General features: G+C 44.7%; 1 protein-coding gene across 1 annotated transcript; it reads left to right on the forward strand.

Annotated features, from left to right (window-relative positions):
* Positions 1 to 3,569: 3,569 nt before the first annotated feature.
* On the forward strand, positions 3,570 to 4,544 carry LOC138296979 (olfactory receptor 2D3-like). Its single transcript, XM_069236495.1, has one exon. The coding sequence runs from the start codon at positions 3,570 to 3,572 to the stop codon at positions 4,542 to 4,544; it is 975 nt and encodes a 324-aa protein (XP_069092596.1).
* Positions 4,545 to 21,460: the final 16,916 nt, after the last annotated feature.

Consider the following 21,460-nt stretch of genomic DNA (forward strand, 5'->3'; position numbering starts at 1 on the left):
AAACAAAATATAAAATTAAGTTACCTTAATATTTCACAAAAAAAGTAGTTCTACACATTTTTAGGAGTTAAATAATTTTTTTACTTTACATTATACTTTGTCTTAGGGAGAATTCTCAGTCAGGGTGCTGTTCTCTCTATGTTGAACTTTGAGGCAAATTAAAAAAAAAAATCTTAAATGTAATATATTAGTAGAAATATTTCAATGTTAATCGTCAAAATAATTTAAAATATTTTATGATAAATGTGGAACAGAATGAAAGAAATTCTACAGGAATATTAATTTAATTTTGTATTACATCTTTAATTAATTTAAGTATATTGAATTAAACTAATGTTATTTCCTAAAGCTTAAATCAAAAATAAATGCCCACCTAAATTGAAAGTCTATTATGTATAAATAATTGTTTAAAATGATGCATAGAACTATTTAAAAGTGATTTAATTCTACAGTAAGAAAAATTAGTGTGACATTAATTTTTAAATTTGAAAACTGTTTTAAAATATGTTATAATTACATACAGTTTATTTTTAGAGTTACATTACATGTATTTATATTTTTCAATATTTAAAAAAAATGTAATTTAACATTATTTCCTATGGGGTTTTATTTTATGTAACTACCTTCAATATCTTATTTTCTGTGGGAGGATGTTGCAGTATCCTGATGTCTGGTGCTAGATTTACTAGTGTTTGTTTTTGGCAGTAGTAATCGTGGATGGAGTCCTGTTTACACTTTTGAGGAACTTTACAGTCAGATTTTGTGAAAGTCCAAAAGAAGTAAAGTTACTCAAAGTTTAATAGTACACATACATTACTCACAAGTGTAAATTACCGTTGTGATTAGATCCTCATGCATTAATTTTGAGCATAAAATAGTTTAGTAGGCTGTTGCAAAAGTCATGAGCATGTGAAGTATCATAAATATTGCACCTGTGATGAATGAACACATTGGTTGTTGCAAACCATTTAGGGCCCCATTAGGAGTTTGACAGATGGAAAACTCCAACCAGCAAACTCCCGACAGGGTGGCAGCCGCCTACATGAAAACCTCCCTGCCGGAGATAATATGGGTTTCCTGCTAGGTTGGTGGGCAGAAACCTAAGTTTCTGCCCACTGGCCTAGCGGGAAATAGGCTACAGCATGGTCTCCAGCTCATAATCAAGTTGGCCTCAATGCTGTCACCTTCAGGGTATACCAGCAAAGCAGACAGTGAACATTGTGATGGTGCTGGCCAGGGGGACCCCTGCACAGCCTATGCATGTGGCACCTGTTCTCCGCCAGACTTTTCATGGCAGTGCTACCGCCATGAAACCACTGGAAGAGAATGATGTTATAATCCCCATGGAAGCCCTGCTTGCAGCGCTGCCCTGGCGTATTAGGATCTCTGGCACTGCCAGAACACTGGTGGTTCTCAGGTGGTCCGACCGGTTGTAATGTGGTGGTCGGACTGCGACCACGAGTGTAGTGGTCTATAGACCGCCACACTCATAATTATGCCCTTAAGGTGGCTGTTGGCTAGTAGCTAATGCTAGCACTATTTCCTCAGTATGGCCATCAGCTGAAAGACGAAGAGAATTAAAAAAGAGACTTCTTGTGATTGTACTAGGCCCAAAGGCTGTGGCTAAAGCCGAATCCCATCTGCTTTAACACCTATCATTCCTCACGCCTTTCTGTGATGTCAGGGTGCTCTAACATTACAAAAAGCCCCGGAGGGGAAAGGAAGGATCATGTGGGTGCTTTTGCTCCATATGGGCGTAGTATGCCTCTCCATTTCGAGGGAGGCAATGTTGGAAAGGTTTCCCTTTTTCAATGATGCCTTTCTCACATTCCTGCTTATGGATCGTGGATGTGCCACAATCTATGAACAGAAATATAACTAGATACCAGTTATATTTATTGTATTTGGGGGGTCAGCCCCTGAACTATAAGGGCTGATCCCCTTGGGTGATCCATAATTTTTCCAGAGCAGGGAAATACAAAATGGCAAGCAAATTATTAGGGGGTCAGCCCCTGTAGCATAAAAGCTGACCCCTTTAAGGACATTTTCTTTCATGATGGTTTTCTCCAGTGGGGGCGTGATCACACCCACGAGAAGAGCATGATTTCCCTCCAAGGGAAAACAAATTAGCTGCCAAATGTTATGGGTGTCAGCCCATATGACAAATGGCTAAATCCCCCTGGTGGAACATAAGCTGAGCACTGTACCTGCACTGTTACATAACATGTTGCATACGCTATCCATGGTCGCCCTTATTGGTGGTGCAACAGCAAAAACGTAAGATACCTGCATTTTGGTGGCAGTTAACCCAGTCATCCAGGAGTCAGCTCTGGACTGGATCAATTATGCTACAAATTAATTTAGTACAATTCTTTAATCCTGTTTCTTGAAAGTCATGGTTGATGGGTTCATCCGAATCTTCACCAGAAAAGAGTTTGAAATTCTCGGGCAGCGCTAGAGAATATGTGGTTGTAAGTTGTGTCTTTTTTTTAAACTCAAAGTTGCCAACAGTAAATAACTCACACTCCTTAGAGAGTGGCAGCCTCATGAGATTATAGATTTTGTGATAAGTACATGAGTGTATCATAGCTGCAGGGCTTTGAGCATCATGAAAGCTATCTTCAGGCAGACCATTGCTTCAAATAGAAGCCAGTGAAGAGACTTGAGAGATAGTGGGTTATAGACGAACTGTGTCTCATTCCTGTGCTCGATTCACCTACAGAGGTAGGGTACTATTTTTATTGGGAGATGTGTAGGAAACCTGGCTGGTAGGGTGTATTTGGATCCCCGTGGATTCTGAAACTTTCCCTCTCAGAAATGTAGGGACATTTGGATTGTGCTCTCAACCAAAGTTTGAGATTTGCGAAGGCTTCTGGGAAAGAACATCTCATGTTTTTCACACACAGTTGCACCACCCTGGACTCTCCAGGTGTGTATTTTTTTTAGAAATATACAGGCTTGATAGGTTTGCCTGTGTGCCAGGTGTGCTAGGGGGCACAATCCACAGATACCCAAGTTGCAAAAGAGGTTTGGTTTTAAGTGGAAAAAATTGATGAGTCAGTGTTGTGTTTTGTGTCATGTCCTGTTGCGAGTGCTATTCCCGCCCACACAAGTGTGGTACCATATTTATTGTGAGAAATGTGGGAACACTGGGTGGTTAGAAATTTGTGGATCCCTGCAGATTCTAGAACTTTCCCTGAGAAATATAAGGAAAATGTGTGTTTTAGACAAAGTTTGAGGTTTGCAAGGGCTACTTCCTTTCTTATGCCCAGGGTCCAGATTTTAGATGATCTCACCTGCAGGAATGAGGAAGAGTAGGATGCACATAGGCATTGGGATAATCCATGTTTTGGTGAACAAAAAGTGCAGTGACATTGTGATAAGTGATGAAGTTTGTTGTGTCTGGAGCAAGTGCATTGATGAGCCCAAGTTGGAGGGTATGTCGTGTGGGAATTGATAAGATGTGGATCCACTGTATGCTTTTTATCTGATCAAATACTACCTTTATGCATGTTGTCTTTATTAAAGGTCTGTCTTCTTTTCCTATAGCCGATATGAAGTTGGAATCAATGAAAATGAAAAATGGAAGCTTGATTACAGAGTTCCTACTCATTGGCCTATCTCAGGACCCGACTGTAAAGATTTTTCTCTTTGTGTTATTTTTGATTGTATACATGTTGACTCTCATTGGAAATATAACCCTTATCATAGCCTGCATCTTTGACATTCGGCTTCATATGCCTATGTATTTCTTCCTGGGAAACCTTTCCTTGGTGGACATGTGCCTTGCATCTGTGATTGTTCCAAACTTGTTGGCCCAACTTATTGTTAGAAGTAAGATCAGCTTCATTGGATGTGCAGCTCAGATGTGCATTTTGTTGTTCTTCGGCGGTACAGAGTGTGCCCTCCTAGCAGTCATGGCATATGATCGTTATGTTGCCATCACATTTCCCCTGCATTATACAGTCATCATGCGCATAGCTATTTGTATTGCATTGTCATCTTGCTGCTGCTTATGTGGCAGTGTGATAGCTCTCTCAAGCACATTTGTTACACTACGATTGCCATTATGTGGGTCTACAATTAACCATTTTTTTTGTGAGCCCCCTGTTCTTCTGAAGTTGGCATGTGTGGACACATCTGTCACTGAGACAATACTCTTTTGTTCAGGGATCTTCATACTTTTAATACCAAGTAGCTTCATTATTATTTCCTACATCCGAATCATTATCACAATAGTGCAAATCCGCTCTTCCGAAGCCAGATTCAAAGTCTTCTCCACATGCGCTTCCCATCTGATCGTTGTCACCATATTCTACAGCACCGCCATCTCCATGTACATGAAGCCCGTGTCCAAAAACTCTGAAAATCGAGATAAAATGATCTCTGTGTTTTATTCTGTGACCCCTCCAATGCTGAACCCCATTATCTATAGTCTACGAAATAAGGATGTGAAGATGGCTCTGCAGAATGTTTTCCTAAGGGCACATCTTAAATGTGCATCTTACTTTTCTTCAGCAGCTATTAAAAAGATGAGTATGTGAAAATAAATAGAAGGTATGTGAAATAAAAGAAACCCTTGAGCTAAATCACTCAGTTGAGTAAGGAATCCAAACCAAGTTTGCCTTATGAGTGTCTGCTGTTGGACATGGATAAATCACCGATGACCATGGAACGTACATAATCAAACAATCAAAGGTGGAACATAAATGTAAATCACATTTCACTTGGATCATCATTGGTGTGTACAAACATGCAATAATGTACAATGTAATCGAACATAATAGCAGGGCAGGAGAACCTAGATGAATACTGAATGTATTAAGAACTTAAGTATTAGTCTAATTAGTCTTAAGAAGGTTGACTCATTGAATGACATGAACACAAATCAGATGGGGACAGTCTGACCATTTTGGCATTGCTGGTGTGCCACATTCGAGTAGACTACTATTAATGGTAATGCAGCCCTGGAAAGGTCTTATACCCAATTCTACTTTGGTATAACATTCACAGGAAAAGCAAATGCTTGGTGCCTGTGTTGGCTGATGAAAAAAACACATTTTATTTAAGCCCTACAAGTGATTAGAATTGATATAATAAACTTTAGGGGCCAAATATATGTATGTTTTGAATTGTGAGTTCCAAATTGCGATTCTACTCATTGAGTTTCATTTGTGATTTCCCGTGGGTTGCAAATAGACCTACCCCATTAATATTCATGAGATAGTTCTCATTTTGCGACCACTGGGAATCGCAAAAAATCAAAAGGATGGTGACCTGCTGGGGTCAGCAGACCACCATGTCGGTGATTGGTTTTAAATAAAGCAACCTTTTTTTTTAATGCATCCCATTTTCCTTGGAGGGAAATGGTCTGTGTTTAAAAAAGAAAATGATCAGTTTTCTTTTCCTTTTTTGAGAGTATGCTGTGGTCCGTGGGACCACTGCCTGCTCTTAAAAAATGCTTTTACAGGCATTCACAAAGGGGAAAGGGTCCTCTGGGGACCCCTTCCCATTTGTGCATGGGCTACCACCAATTTGGAATTAGTTGTAACCTGTGAAAGTTTTGTGACCGCATTTTGGTCACAAAAAATTAAAACATACCGCTGCTCTTCGGATTTAGTGAGGGGTGCCCTAAACACGCCACTTCCTAATACCGAATCCAAATGCATAATTGCGATTCGGTAACAAGTTACAGAATCTCAAGTTTGCACTGGATCATGCAAAACAGCTTTTTAGCCATCACAAATGGCCCAAATCTGTGAATTGGACCATTTGCCACCACTAACAAGTTTTGATCATCTGGCCCTAGGACAGCAAGTCAAGCATGGCTCAAGTCTAGCTTGGAATGAAAGTCTTGTTCCAGGTCAGCCCTTGCACCATGAGCACTGATGTGGAAAAATATAGCAAAGCCAAACATCCCAAGACCTTTTACCAAACTAAAGTTTCGAAAGACAAAATTATTAAATGCACACCTGCACATGAATAGTAAAAAAGTACCTTACTCCTCTGTGTTTGTAGAAGTGTGAATACTTTGCTGGGAGGCAGGGTTCTGGTCTGGCTAACCAATGGCTTTTGACTATTGACTGCTAAACTTCTCTCTCTCTCTCACTACCGTTTTTAAAGTTAGGGGAAATTGACAGAGAATAATTTACTGTTTTTCTCATACTTTGCTTTGTACATTTTGTCAAGAAACACATTTTGACATTTTCAACATGCACTGTGTTAAACTGAATTAACATCCAATATTTGTATATATTGAACATATTGTCATTAATAGGACATAAAATTATCCCACAGAAAGCAAGAAGGAGATATTCATCCAGTGGATTATTGCTTAATGTGTAACCAAGAAATCTGTGTTCATACCACAGCTTCCCTACTTCATTAAATTGCATGGTTCTGTACAAATCACTTCTCTTCACTGTGCCTCATTTTGATTGTCAAATGAGAGATCATCTTGAAGGAAACTAGGACCAGAGTTCCATTCACTAATAGTGTTTGTATATTGCACACCTACTTTTTGTGCGTGGAAAGAGCCCAGTTCACAAAATTCTGAGTTGTAGTTGGTCACAATGCAATCTACCAAATACTCATGAGTTAGGCTACAAGTTGTGACTCATTACGATTGGATGCCATTGCAGGAATAGTGGCCTGCTGCGATCAGCAAACCACCTAGTCTGTGATTGTATATCAATAAAGTACTTTTTTTGCTGCCTGTTTTTCCAAAAAGAAATGTATGTGCATTCAGGAAAATAAATGTACCTTGTAAAAACTTTTAACAAACAAACCCCAATTAGCGTGTGTTAAATTTTCAATGTTTTGCAACTGAATTTTAGTGGCGAAAAATGTAAGCATTGCATTATAAACTGGCTCTCTGAATATGCCACCTCCAAATAGCAATTTGTCATGGATTTCTAAGCCTAACTTGAAATTCGGTAACTTCTTACTGAATTGCATTATGGGTTTATTTGATAGTAAGATGCCATTGGGCTGTCTCAAAACTAATGACTATGAGAATCACAAGCTATTGTGAGCACAAGATGGCTTTGTACACCACGCACTCAGTTCAGTATGTTTGTAAAATAAAAACATCACTTTTGTATAAAAATAATATTGCTTGACATGCAGAACCAATATGAGCCATAAATAAAGGACCAGTGCCAAACGGAACTCTCTTAGGGACAGATGCACATAGTCAGTTTGCATTTCTTAATGGTCCAAATCACTATTTTGGGCAGTTAAGAAATGCAAGATGGGCTTTTCTGATGTACAAAGCCTGTTAGGGAATTACAAATTGTGATTTCTAACCAGTAGAAATTATTTGCAGTCCTCTGAATAGGAAATCGCAAATAGGGATTACCTTTTGTGATTCGTATTCAGATGTCCATAGCGTTTCCTAAATGCAAATTGGGCATTTAGGAAATAGAATTACCATTGACTTCAAGTCAATGGTAATCATGTGCAATTTAAAAAAGCACCCCAAAATGCTTTTTTTTTTTTTAAATTGCAATAAAGCACACACATGCCCTTTGGGCATATGTGTGCTCTACATGTGCATCACTATTTTAGGGGTGCATTTCAGGGGACCTTCTTCCCATGGCCATCCTTGGTTTTACATTTCACAATTTCTCTATTAGGAAATTGCTATTTGGGAAATGCAAAACTGGCCCATTGTCACTTCTCGGGTGGGAAAAAATTCATATTTTAAAACCATTGTGTTGGAAAATGGGTTATTGGTAGGGCAGGTAGGTACCTACACCTAGCAACAAGCCACTAACCTCCACATAGGTACAGTTAGGTCTCAGTAAATTAATCCCAGCTCTACCCTTGGTAGCTTGGCATCGAGCGTCAAGGCTTAACTTAGGAGACAAAGTGTAAAGCATTCAAATATCACAAAACAGTAATTAAATAAAACACAGGAAACAGTTTAAAAATCCAAAACCAATTTATAAAAATAGCTTATATTTTTATCTTTAAAATGACACAAAAACGATTAAAATCGGTTCAGGGGAACCGGAGATATGAATTTTTAAAGTATTATTATTTTCTAGCGCTTAGAAACAAAAAGCGCCAATCGGGTCATCTGGTTGCACCAGGACCGGGGCAAAGTCAAACTTTCAGGCCGACCGCGATGGAGCCCTGCTCGGCTAGAAGTCGCGGGAGGCCTCGGTTAAAAAGTAACCTTCTGACTTAGTCTCTTTTTTGATGTTTTTCTTCCCCGGGACGAACCTGCCAGTTGAATCCGACCTCCTGGAGCCCTTGTCCGGATATGCGAAGTCGGTTTCCTCGGTGGTGATTTTTACCTTCGGACTTAGTCGTTTTTTCGAGATGAAAATCCTTCGACCGGGGTAAACCTGGATCTTGATCCGACGTCCATGGAGCCCTTCTCGGATACGATGGCTGGGAGGTCCCGGTCAACTTTTTACGTTCGGACTTAGTCTCTTTTTTGGATGTTTTTCTTTACCGGGACGAACCACGAAGTCAGACCGGGTCGCGGTTGAGGCAAGCCGGCTAGAATTTCCGCGTCGGGTCGGTCACTTTATGGAGCTTTTTTTCAAAAATTCTCCAATCTTTTCCAAACTTCTGGGGCTTCACCCAGATGTTCTTTTAAGGTTCTTTTGGGGTCCACAGCTCACCCCAAGGGTCCAGAAGTTCTGTGATGGTCCTTGGGGGTGCGGACTTCAACTCCCAGAATGCACCTGGCGCAAACTCCTTTTTGGCCACTGGGCAGTGGTCAGCTGGTCGCTTCTTTCAGGAGTTGGTGCAGGGGACTCTGGTTAGCAATTTTTCACCTGTAGCAAACAGGGAGTCCCTCCTTGAACCAGTTGAAGCTAGGCAAAGTCCTTCTTGTGGTGAAGCCCAAGTGTGCAGCTGGTGCAGTCCTTCTGAGTGCAGGTTCCAGGTGCAGGCCAGGGGTCCAGCAGGGCAGTCCTTCTTCTCCTTAAGTTCCTTTCTTGTTGAAATCTGGTAGGGATCTGAGGTGTGGGTGCAGGTCTGCCAGTTTTATCCTTGCTCCTGGGTGAAAAGCAGGGGGGCCCTGGTTCTCCAATCAGGGACAGGGTCGTCCCCCTGTGATGACCACTTCCTGGGAAGTGTGGCAAAACTCCATCCCAGAAGGCAACAGTCTCTAAAAATCCAACATGGATGAATCTGATTTTTGGAGGTTACATCTGGCTGAGCCCACCCACTGGTGTGGCTAAAAATCATAAACACACCCCTCTCCTGCCCTCTCCTAATCTAATCAAGGGGGCACCTAGCTGTCTGGGGTTGCAGGATGTGGGGGTGTTGCTGGGTGCTGCAAATGTCCTTCTCTGCCTTTGCAGACCAGTTTGGCAGCCCTCCCCCTTCCTGCCTCACCATCTGCTGAGGGGAGATTCTCTCCCCAAGCACATTCCTTTGTGTGAAGTCAGGCCACTTCACACCTCATCAAGGTAGCCTGGCAGAAGCTGCTGCAGGCTGGCCAATCAGAGCACAGCAGCAAAAACAATGCAGAGCTGAAATTGGCAACTTTTTAGGTAAAGTCTAAACTTTTTACCTGCACTAGTTATATTAAATCCAACAACTGGAAGTTGTGGGATTTATTACAACAATCAATTTGATACCAAATTCTTGGTATGTAACATTTAAGGAGACTTTAAAAATTAAAATAAAGTCTGCCCATTCTAGCCTATGAAGGCCATTTACTTCAATGAGGGAAAAACAAATTTGGCTGTTTTTACCTCACCAGGGCTTATAAATCTATTTTTATAAAGTCCCTGCTTATAGTTACATGGCACCCAGCCCTAGGGGCACATAGGGCACACCTTAGGGGTGACTTATATGTAAAAATAAGGTAGTTTAAGACTTTGGAAGTACCTTTAATTCCAAAGTCGAATTTGCATATAACTTTAATTTAAAAGCAGCCAGCAAGGCAGGCTTGCTTTTAAAATGACACTGGGCACCTCAGCAGTGCACCTAGGTGTGCACCACCTATGCTGTGGTCCCTAAACCTACATGCCCTACCATATACTAGGGACTTATAGGTAGGTTAACTTAGCCAATTATAATTAGCCTAATTTGCATATCCATTTTACACAGAGCACAGGCCCTGGGACTGGTTAGCAGTACCCAGGGCACCATCAAAGTCAGGAAAACACCAGCATAAAGTGGAAAATGGGGGCAAAAAGTTATGGGGCCTCTGCAATCAGCCCTGTTTTCTCACACAACCCCCCCCCCCAGCCCACACGCCCAGGAGACTCAGCCCAACCCTGGGAGAGTCTTCCTGGCTTGTTAGGCGAGGAAGACAGTGAAGAAAACTGGCTGTCCCTTTGCAGGGCCTACTCTGCCTTATATCCTCCTGTCAGGGTCACTCCCTCTGGGTAGTGAAGCCATCCCAACAGTAAAAGGACCCAACTCAAACTGAAACTTCCCTCTAGGGGGGTCTTCCTCCTCTCTCTCTGCCAACTTGGGTAGTGAGGTGCCCACCTCCCCTACTCCTAACTTTGCTAGGGCAACACCTAGCTTACCCAAAGAGGTCAAACAACACTTGAGCAACCCCACCATGACCAATAGGGTCAGGAGGCCTACTTTGCTATTGGCCCTGGGGTCTGCCTCCCAGGCCAAGTACAGTGCTGCCAGGAAGGCTAGCACCCAGCAGAGGCTACTGACAGCTGTCAGTACCCAGAACCACACCCTAAGCTCTCCACTGACAGGTGGCTGAGCTGCTTTAAGGGCATCTTTGGGGTCCTGGCACCCCTCTTGCTGTCTAGAGTGGGGGGCTACCACCTCCTGTGGCAGACACCCTCCTTCCACTCTCCCTTCTGTCAGTGCAGGGGCCACACCTTGCATCTGGACAGCTGCCTGACTACTCAGGACTTCCTTGGGGTCAGGTGAGGCCTCACCAGTGCCAACTCTGGGCTCCCCCCCTACTGGGGCAGAAGGCCCTTGGCTCCCTGGAACTCTCTTTAAGAGTGGCCTATCCTTCCTTTTCTTCTTTCCTTTTCTTGGGGACCCCTGTCTCCTAACTGTAGGGACTGACTCCCCAGGACTTTGGGTTGGGGGGGCGCCCTGGGCGACCACCCCATCTGTGACCAGACTCACCTCTGGGAGGTCATTGCCCAGGATACAATCTAGGGGGAGGTCAGCACTGACTACCACCCTAATCCAGTCAAGGATACCCTCCCTCTCTAGGGGCACTATGGCTACAGGTTTGGAGGTGACCTCCCCTGTGGCTATCCTGACTTTCTTTGTCTTTCCTGGGACATACATGTCTGGCGTCACTAACCGGTCACTCACTATAGTGTGACTGGCACAGGTGTCCCTCAGGCCAGTGGTAGGGATCCCATTCACTTGAATGTGGTGGAAGTGCCTACTCCCACCCTCAGGGATCACCAGCTTACCATCTGGTCCTGTCTCCCAGCACAATGCTAGGAGGACTTCATCATCTGAGGAATCCTCCTCTATGGCTACACTGGACAGCCCAGTGCTAACCACCTTCCTTGGACAGGCTGCATCTCCTCTGAAGTGACCTGTCTGCTGACAGTCAAAGCAAGCCCTACTGTCCAAGAGTTTTTTTAACCCTGGGTCTCCCTGTCTCTGCTTGTCAGAGTGGGAGTGGGATTTACTCTCCTCCTTCTTAGGGTTCTGGGGTACAGAGGGAGTCTCTGTGGTGGGCTTACCACCTCCCTCCTTAGGTTTTTGGGGACCTGTCCCCCCCTTCTTGGAGTCTCCCCCCTGGGACTTGACAACCACCCTGGTTCTCAACCACTCATCAGCTGCCTCCCCTAGCTCTCTAGGGTTGGTCTGCTTAGAGTCCACTAGATGCTGGCGTAACCTTTCTTGGATACAATTGGTCAAGATGTGCTCTCTCATGATCAGATTGTATAACCCCTCATAAGTATCTACTTTGTTACCAATAATCCAGCCCTCTAGTGCCTTTAGTGAAATGTCCACAAAGTCAACCCAAGACTGGGTACTGACCTTCTGGGTGTCCCTGAACTTGAGCCTATACTGCTCTGGGGTCAGACCAAACTTCTTGGCTAAGCACCTCTTCATACTAGGGTATGAATCTGCCTCCTCCCCCCTTAAGGTCAGAAGCCTATCCCTCCCTGAGTTGGGGACCAACTCCCACAAAAGGGAACCCCAGTTTTGAGGCCTAACCCTTCTCATTTGGAGTGCCCACTTATCTATGTCATCCCCCTCTACATAAGCAGGAACTACCCCCTTGGGTAATCTGGGGCAAACTCCCCCACCCATGGACACCTCAGCTTCTTTATCGCTGCTTCCATCTCTTTTCTCTTTGTATGCCCACTTTTTCTTTTCTAGGGCCAGCTTCTCTGCTTCCAAAGCTATGTATGCTAGCTGGGCCTCCAGCTCTCTTTCTCTGATGGATGGGTTCTCTCCTCCTGAAAGGACCCCCTTCCCACCACTAGCTTTGGATCTGCCCCTAGTGACTGTATTTACTGAGGACCGTTCTTCCTCATCCTCACTTGGGCTCAGATGCCTTCCCTCCCCTGACTGGTTAGAGCTTGCATCCTCCCTTCTTTCTCCCTCCTCTGGAGCTTCTTCTGACTCTACCTCTTGGGCCTCAGCCCATGCTGTCAGGGATGTGATCAGGATTTGCTTCCTGAGATCAGTGGTTGCAGGCAACCCTCTTTCAATACACAACCCCCTAAGCTGGACTACTGTCAGTGTGGGTAGGCTAGCCAGATCAAGTTCCATGGTTCCCTAGTTTTGTGTCAACAAAAACTTTTTGCAAAAATTGGAAACAAGAATTTAGAAAAATTACAAAAATTCAATACTTGAAATTAATCCAAATTAAAAATTAAAAACAATTTTTGCACTAGGACAATTTAAAGGATTTTTAATTTGTTTTACCTAAAACTGTAACGTGATATTGAACACAAGTACAGGATCCCGTCGCTGCTTCCAATTATGTTGGAAAATGGGTTATTGGTAGGGCAGGTAGGTACCTACACCTAGCAACAAGCCACTAACCTCCACATAGGTACAGTTAGGTCTCAGTAAATTAATCCCAGCTCTACCCTTGGTAGCTTGGCATCGAGCGTCAAGGCTTAACTTAGGAGACAAAGTGTAAAGCATTCAAATATCACAAAACAGTAATTAAATAAAACACAGGAAACAGTTTAAAAATCCAAAACCAATTTATAAAATAGCTTATATTTTTATCTTTAAAATGACACAAAAAAGATTAAAATCGGTTCAGGGGAACCGGAGATATGAATTTTTAAAGTATTATTATTTTCTAGCGCTTAGAAACAAAAAGCGCCAATCGGGTCATCTGGTTGCACCAGGACTGGGGCAAAGTCAAACTTTCAGGCCGACCGCGATGGAGCCCTGCTCGGCTACAAGTCGCGGGAGGCCTCGGTTAAAAAGTTACCTTCTGACTTAGTCTCTTTTTTGATGTTTTTCTTCCCCGGGACGAACCTGCCAGTTGAATCCGACCTCCTGGAGCCCTTGTCCGGATACGCGAAGTCGGTTTCCTCGGTGGTGATTTTTACCTTCGGACTTAGTCGTTTTTTCGAGATGAAAATCCTTCGACCGGGGTAAACCTGGATCTTGATCCGACGTCCATGGAGCCCTTCTCGGATACGATGGCTGGGAGGTCCCGGTCAACTTTTTACGTTCGGACTTAGTCTCTTTTTTGGATGTTTTTCTTTACCGGGACGAACCACGAAGTCAGACCGGGTCGCGGTTGAGGCAAGCCGGCTAGAATTTCCGCGTCGGGTCGGTCACTTTATGGAGCTTTTTTTCAAAAATTCTCCAATCTTTTCCAAACTTCTGGGGCTTCACCCAGATGTTCTTTTAAGGTTCTTTTGGGGTCCACAGCTCACCCCAAGGGTCCAGAAGTTCTGTGATGGTCCTTGGGGGTGCGGACTTCAACTCCCAGAATGCACCTGGCGCAAACTCCTTTTTGGCCACTGGGCAGTGGTCAGCTGGTCGCTTCTTTCAGGAGTTGGTGCAGGGGACTCTGGTTAGCAATTTTTCACCTGTAGCAAACAGGGAGTCCCTCCTTGAACCAGTTGAAGCCAGGCAAAGTCCTTCTTGTGGTGAAGCCCAAGTGTGCAGCTGGTGCAGTCCTTCTGAGTGCAGGTTCCAGGTGCAGGCCAGGGGTCCAGCAGGGCAGTCCTTCTTCTCCTTAAGTTCCTTTCTTGTTGAAATCTGGTAGGGATCTGAGGTGTGGGTGCAGGTCTGCCAGTTTTATCCTTGCTCCTGGGTGAAAAGCAGGGGGGCCCTGGTTCTCCAATCAGGGACAGGGTCGTCCCCCTGTGATGACCACTTCCTGGGAAGTGTGGCAAAAATCCATCCCAGAAGGCAACAGTCTCTAAAAATCCAACATGGATGAATCTGATTTTTGGAGGTTACATCTGGCTGAGCCCACCCACTGGTGTGGCTAAAAATCATAAACACACCCCTCTCCTGCCCTCTCCTAATCTAATCAAGGGGGCACCTAGCTGTCTGGGGTTGCAGGATGTGGGGGTGTTGCTGGGTGCTGCAAATGTCCTTCTCTGCCTTTGAAGACCAGTTTGGCAGCCCTCCCCCTTCCTGCCTCACCATCTGCTGAGGGGAGATTCTCTCCCCAAGCACATTCCTTTGTGTGAAGTCAGGCCACTTCACACCTCATCAAGGTAGCCTGGCAGAAGCTGCTGCAGGCTGGCCAATCAGAGCACAGCAGCAAAAACAATGCAGAGCTGAAATTGGCAACTTTTTAGGTAAAGTCTAAACTTTTTACCTGCACTAGTTATATTAAATCCAACAACTGGAAGTTGTGGGATTTATTACAACATTCAATTTGATACCAAATTCTTGGTATGTAACATTTAAGGAGACTTTAAAATTTAAAATAAAGTCTGCCCATTCTAGCCTATGAAGGCCATTTACTTCAATGAGGGAAAAACGAATTTGGCTGTTTTTACCTCACCAGGGCTTATAAATCTATTTTTATAAAGTCCCTGCTTATAGTTACATGGCACCCAGCCCTAGGGGCACATAGGGCACACCTTAGGGGTGACTTATATGTAAAAATAAGGTAGTTTAAGACTTTGGAAGTACCTTTAATTCCAAAGTCGAATTTGCATATAACTTTAATTTAAAAGCAGCCAGCAAGGCAGGCTTGCTTTTAAAATGACACTGGGCACCTCAGCAGTGCACCTAGGTGTGCACCACCTATGCTGTGGTCCCTAAACCTACATGCCCTACCATATACTAGGGACTTATAGGTAGGTTAACTTAGCCAATTATAATTAGCCTAATTTGCATATCCATTTTACACAGAGCACAGGCCCTGGGACTGGTTAGCAGTACCCAGGGCACCATCAAAGTCAGGAAAACACCAGCATAAAGTGGAAAATGGGGGCAAAAAGTTATGGGGCCTCTGCAATCAGCCCTGTTTTCTCACACAACCCCCCCCAGCCCACACGCCCAGGAGACTCAGCCCAACCCTGGGAGAGTCTTCCTGGCTTGTTAGGCGAGGAAGACAGTGAAGAAAACTGGCTGTCCCTTTGCAGGGCCTACTCTGCCTTATATCCTCCTGTCAGGGTCACTCCCTCTGGGTAGTGAAGCCATCCCAACAGTAAAAGGACCCAACTCAAACTGAAACTTCCCTCTAGGGGGGTCTTCCTCCTCTCTCTCTGCCAACTTGGGTAGTGAGGTGCCCACCTCCCCTACTCCTAACTTTGCTAGGGCAACACCTAGCTTACCCAAAGAGGTCAAACAACACTTGAGCAACCCCACCATGACCAATAGGGTCAGGAGGCCTACTTTGCTATTGGCCCTGGGGTCTGCCTCCCAGGCCAAGTACAGTGCTGCCAGGAAGGCTAGCACCCAGCAGAGGCTACTGACAGCTGTCAGTACCCAGAACCACACCCTAAGCTCTCCACTGACAGGTGGCTGAGCTGCTTTAGGGGCATCTTTGGGGTCCTGGCACCCCTCTTGCTGTCTAGAGTGGGGGGCTACCACCTCCTGTGGCAGACACCCTCCTTCCACTCTCCCTTCTGTCAGTGCAGGGGCAACACCTTGCATCTGGACAGCTGCCTGACTACTCAGGACTTCCTCGGGGTCAGGTGAGGCCTCACCAGTGCCAACTCTGGGCTCCCCCCCTACTGGGGCAGAAGGCCCTTGGCTCCCTGGAACTCTCTTTAAGAGTGGCCTACCCTTCCTTTTCTTCTTTCCTTTTCTTGGGGAACCCTGTCTCCTAACTGTAGGGACTGACTCCCCAGGACTTTGGGTTGGGGGGGCGCCCTGGGCGACCACCCCATCTGTGACCAGACTCACCTCTGGGAGGTCATTGCCCAGGATACAATCTAGGGGGAGGTCAGCACTGACTACCACCCTAATCCAGTCAAGGATACCCTCCCTCTCTAGGGGCACTATGGCTACAGGTTTGGAGGTGACCTCCCCTGTGGCTATCCTGACTTTCTTTGTCTTTCCTGGGACATACATGTCTGGCGTCACTAACCGGTCACTCACTATAGTGTGACTGGCACAGGTGTCCCTCAGGCCAGTGGTAGGGATCCCATTCACTTGAATGTGGTGGAAGTGGCTACTCCCACCCTCAGGGATCACCAGCTTACCATCTGGTCCTGTCTCCCAGCACAATGCTAGGAGGACTTCATCATCTGAGGAATCCTCCTCTATGGCTACACTGGACAGGCCAGTGCTAACCACCTTCCTTGGACAGGCTGCATCTCCTCTGAAGTGACCTGACTGCTGACAGTCAAAGCAAGCCCTACTGTCCAAGAGTGTTTTTAACCCTGGGTCTCCCTGTCTCTGCTTGTCAGAGTGGGAGTGGGATTTACTCTCCTCCTTCTTAGGGTTCTGGGGTACAGAGGGAGTCTCTGTGGTGGGCTTAGCACCTCCCTCCTTAGGTTTTTGGGGACCTGTCCCCCCCTTCTTGGAGTCTCCCCCCTGGGACTTGACAACCACCCTGGTTCTCAACCTCTCATCAGCTGCCTCCCCTAGCTCTCTAGGGTTGGTCTGCTTAGAGTCCACTAGATGCTGGCGTAACCTTTCTTGGATACAATTGGTCAAGATGTGCTCTCTCATGATCAGATTGTATAACCCCTCATAAGTATCTACTTTGTTACCAATAATCCAGCCCTCTAGTGCCTTTAGTGAAATGTCCACAAAGTCAACCCAAGACTGGGTACTGACCTTCTGGGTGTCCCTGAACTTGAGCCTATACTGCTCTGGGGTCAGACCAAACTTCTTGGCTAAGCACCTCTTCATACTAGGGTATGAATCTGCCTCCTCCCCCCTTAAGGTCAGAAGCCTATCCCTCCCTGAGTTGGGGACCAACTCCCACAAAAGGGAACCCCAGTATTGAGGCCTAACCCTTCTCATTTGGAGTGCCCTCTCAAAGGCCCCCCCCCCACTTATCTATGTCATCCCCCTCTACATAAGCAGGAACTACCCCCTTGGGTAATCTGGGGCAAACTCCCCCACCCATGGACACCTCAGCTTCTTTATCGCTGCTTCCATCTCTTTTCTCTTTGTATGCCCACTTTTTATTTTCTAGGGCCAGCTTCTCTGCTTCCAAAGCTATGTATGCTAGCTGGGCCTCCAGCTCTCTTTCTCTGATGGATGGGTTCTCTCCTCCTGAAAGGACCCCCTTCCCACCACTAGCTTTGGATCTGCCCCTAGTGACTGTATTTACTGAGGACCGTTCTTCCTCATCCTCACTTGGGCTCAGATGCCTTCCCTCCCCTGACTGGTTAGAGCTTGCATCCTCCCTTCTTTCTCCCTCCTCTGGAGCTTCTTCTGACTCTACCTCTTGGGCCTCAGCCCATGCTGTCAGGGATGTGATCAGGATTTGCTTCCTGAGATCAGTGGTTGCAGGCAACCCTCTTTCAATACACAACCCCCTAAGCTGGACTACTGTCAGTGTGGGTAGGCTAGCCAGATCAAGTTCCATGGTTCCCTAGTTTTGTGTCAACAAAAACTTTTTGCAAAAATTGGAAACAAGAATTTAGAAAAATTACAAAAATTCAATAATTGAAATTAATCCAAATTAAAAATTAAAAACAATTTTTGCACTAGGACAATTTAAAGGATTTTTAATTTGTTTTACCTAAAACTGTAACGTGATATTGAACACAAGTACAGGATCCCGTCGCTGCTTCCAATTATGTTGGAAAATGGGTTATTGGTAGGGCAGGTAGGTACCTACACCTAGCAACAAGCCACTAACCTCCACATAGGTACAGTTAGGTCTCAGTAAATTAATCCCAGCTCTACCCTTGGTAGCTTGGCATCGAGCGTCAAGGTTTAACTTAGGAGACAAAGTGTAAAGCATTCAAATATCACAAAACAGTAATTAAATAAAACACAGGAAACAGTTTAAAAATCCAAAACCAATTTATAAAAATAGCTTATATTTTTATCTTTAAAATGACACAAAAACGATTAAAATCGGTTCAGGGGAACCGGAGATATGAATTTTTAAAGTATTATTATTTTCTAGCGCTTAGAAACAAAAAGCGCCAATCGGGTCATCTGGTTGCACCAGGACCGGGGCAAAGTCAAACTTTCAGGCCGACCGCGATGGAGCCCTGCTCGGCTACAAGTCGCGGGAGGCCTCGGTTAAAAAGTTACCTTCTGACTTAGTCTCTTTTTTGATGTTTTTCTTCCCCGGGACGAACCTGCCAGTTGAATCCGACCTCCTGGAGCCCTTGTCCGGATACGCGAAGTCGGTTTCCTCGGTGGTGATTTTTACCTTCGGACTTAGTCGTTTTTTCGAGATGAAAATCCTTCGACCGGGGTAAACCTGGATCTTGATCCGACGTCCATGGAGCCCTTCTCGGATACGATGGCTGGGAGGTCCCGGTCAACTTTTTACGTTCGGACTTAGTCTCTTTTTTGGATGTTTTTCTTTACCGGGACGAACCACGAAGTCAGGCCGGGTCGCGGTTGAGGCAAACCGGCTAGAATTTCCGCGTCGGGTCGGTCACTTTATGGAGCTTTTTTTCAAAAATTCTCCAATCTTTTCCAAACTTCTGGGGCTTCACCCAGATGTTCTTTTAAGGTTCTTTTGGGGTCCACAGCTCACCCCAAGGGTCCAGAAGTTCTGTGATGGTCCTTGGGGGTGCGGACTTCAACTCCCAGAATGCACCTGGCGCAAACTCCTTTTTGGCCACTGGGCAGTGGTCAGCTGGTCGCTTCTTTCAGGAGTTGGTGCAGGGGACTCTGGTTAGCAATTTTTCACCTGTAGCAAACAGGGAGTCCCTCCTTGAACCAGTTGAAGCCAGGCAAAGTCCTTCTTGTGGTGAAGCCCAAGTGTGCAGCTGGTGCAGTCCTTCTGAGTGCAGGTTCCAGGTGCAGGCCAGGGGTCCAGCAGGGCAGTCCTTCTTCTCCTTAAGTTCCTTTCTTGTTGAAATCTGGTAGGGATCTGAGGTGTGGGTGCAGGTCTGCCAGTTTTATCCTTGCTCCTGGGTGAAAAGCAGGGGGGCCCTGGTTCTCCAATCAGGGACAGGGTCGTCCCCCTGTGATGACCACTTCCTGGGAAGTGTGGCAAAAATCCATCCCAGAAGGCAACAGTCTCTAAAAATCCAACATGGATGAATCTGATTTTTGGAGGTTACATCTGGCTGAGCCCACCCACTGGTGTGGCTAAAAATCATAAACACACCCCTCTCCTGCCCTCTCCTAATCTAATCAAGGGGGCACCTAGCTGTCTGGGGTTGCAGGATGTGGGGGTGTTGCTGGGTGCTGCAAATGTCCTTCTCTGCCTTTGAAGACCAGTTTGGCAGCCCTCCCCCTTCCTGCCTCACCATCTGCTGAGGGGAGATTCTCTCCCCAAGCACATTCCTTTGTGTGAAGTCAGGCCACTTCACACCTCATCAAGGTAGCCTGGCAGAAGCTCCTGCAGGCTGGCCAATCAGAGCACAGCAGCAAAAACAATGCAGAGCTGAAATTGGCAACTTTTTAGGTAAAGTCTAAACTTTTTACCTGCACTAGTTATATTAAATCCAACAACTGGAAGTTGTGGGATTTATTACAACAATCAATTTGATACCAAATTCTTGGTATGTAACATTTAAGGAGACTTTAAAATTTAAAATAAAGTCTGCCCATTCTAGCCTATGAAGGCCATTTACTTCAATGAGGGAAAAACGAATTTGGCTGTTTTTACCTCACCAGGGCTTATAAATCTATTTTTATAAAGTCCCTGCTTATAGTTACATGGCACCCAGCCCTAGGGGCACATAGGGCACACCTTAGGGGTGACTTATATGTAAAAATAAGGTAGTTTAAGACTTTGGAAGTACCTTTAATTCCAAAGTCGAATTTGCATATAACTTTAATTTAAAAGCAGCCAGCAAGGCAGGCTTGCTTTTAAAATGACACTGGGCACCCCAGCAGTGCACCTAGGTGTGCACCACCTATGCTGTGGTCCCTAAACCTACATGCCCTACCATATACTAGGGACTTATAGGTAGGTTAACTTAGCCAATTATAATTAGCCTAATTTGCATATCCATTTTACACAGAGCACAGGCCCTGGGACTGGTTAGCAGTACCCAGGGCACCATCAAAGTCAGGAAAACACCAGCATAAAGTGGAAAATGGGGGCAATAAGTTATGGGGCCTCTGCAATCAGCCCTGTTTTCTCACACATTGCTTTTAATAGATGCCAATGCATTCCTCAATGTATTGACATAATCTAATGCTCTAAAGTAAATAAAGCATTCACAAAATAACCTATCTTTAACTAGAAAGAGTACCTATCATTCCTTAACTTAACGTTTACCATATCTTTGACATTAGAATTACTTTAATGGCTCAGCTCACATTTCAGAACTTAAAGTCGAGACAGATCTATGGCCTTGCTGTGGTTCAGCTCTCTCTATGAAATTGTTAGTTGTTGACTTGTATTACAACCCTGTCAATGAGGTACACACCCAAGAATAAGACAAGATTGAAAACCAGCCATGCCTTTAGCGTCTAGCTGCAGAGCCAAGATCTTAAACACTGAAACTGAGAGTGAAACACTGACAGCTGGATTCATAAGATGAGCTTAAGGGAATTATTCTTGAGTTTTAAGAATAGTGCTTTTGGAGTAGTACAATGTAGACTCCATTATTTACACATCACTATTCTGCAATGTTCCATCTATATTTTATGTTATATTTGCTGTGTGCCTTAATCATATTAATATGCCTGAAACATTTATAAGTTTTCAAAAAATGCAATCATTATGAGAGCTAAAGGTGTAGATGTGTGCACTAATGTTCATTTGGAAAATGCTTACATGTATTCATTATTTACCTTTCACGCTGAGACCTCAAGCATAGTTGCCTATATAAACATGTATTCTATTTTTTATGTTTTACATTTATTCATTTAGTTACATGTGTACATGTGTAACCATATATTCGAAGTGCTCATTAAATGCTTAGTTAAGTAAGCCAAACTGTAGGTCTCATTTTGAAATGCATGTTCCTTCTCTTTTTGCAGGAACAGA

This window comes from Pleurodeles waltl, chromosome 5 (genome assembly GCF_031143425.1).
Source record: "Pleurodeles waltl isolate 20211129_DDA chromosome 5, aPleWal1.hap1.20221129, whole genome shotgun sequence".
Lineage (NCBI taxonomy): Eukaryota > Metazoa > Chordata > Amphibia > Caudata > Salamandridae > Pleurodeles > Pleurodeles waltl.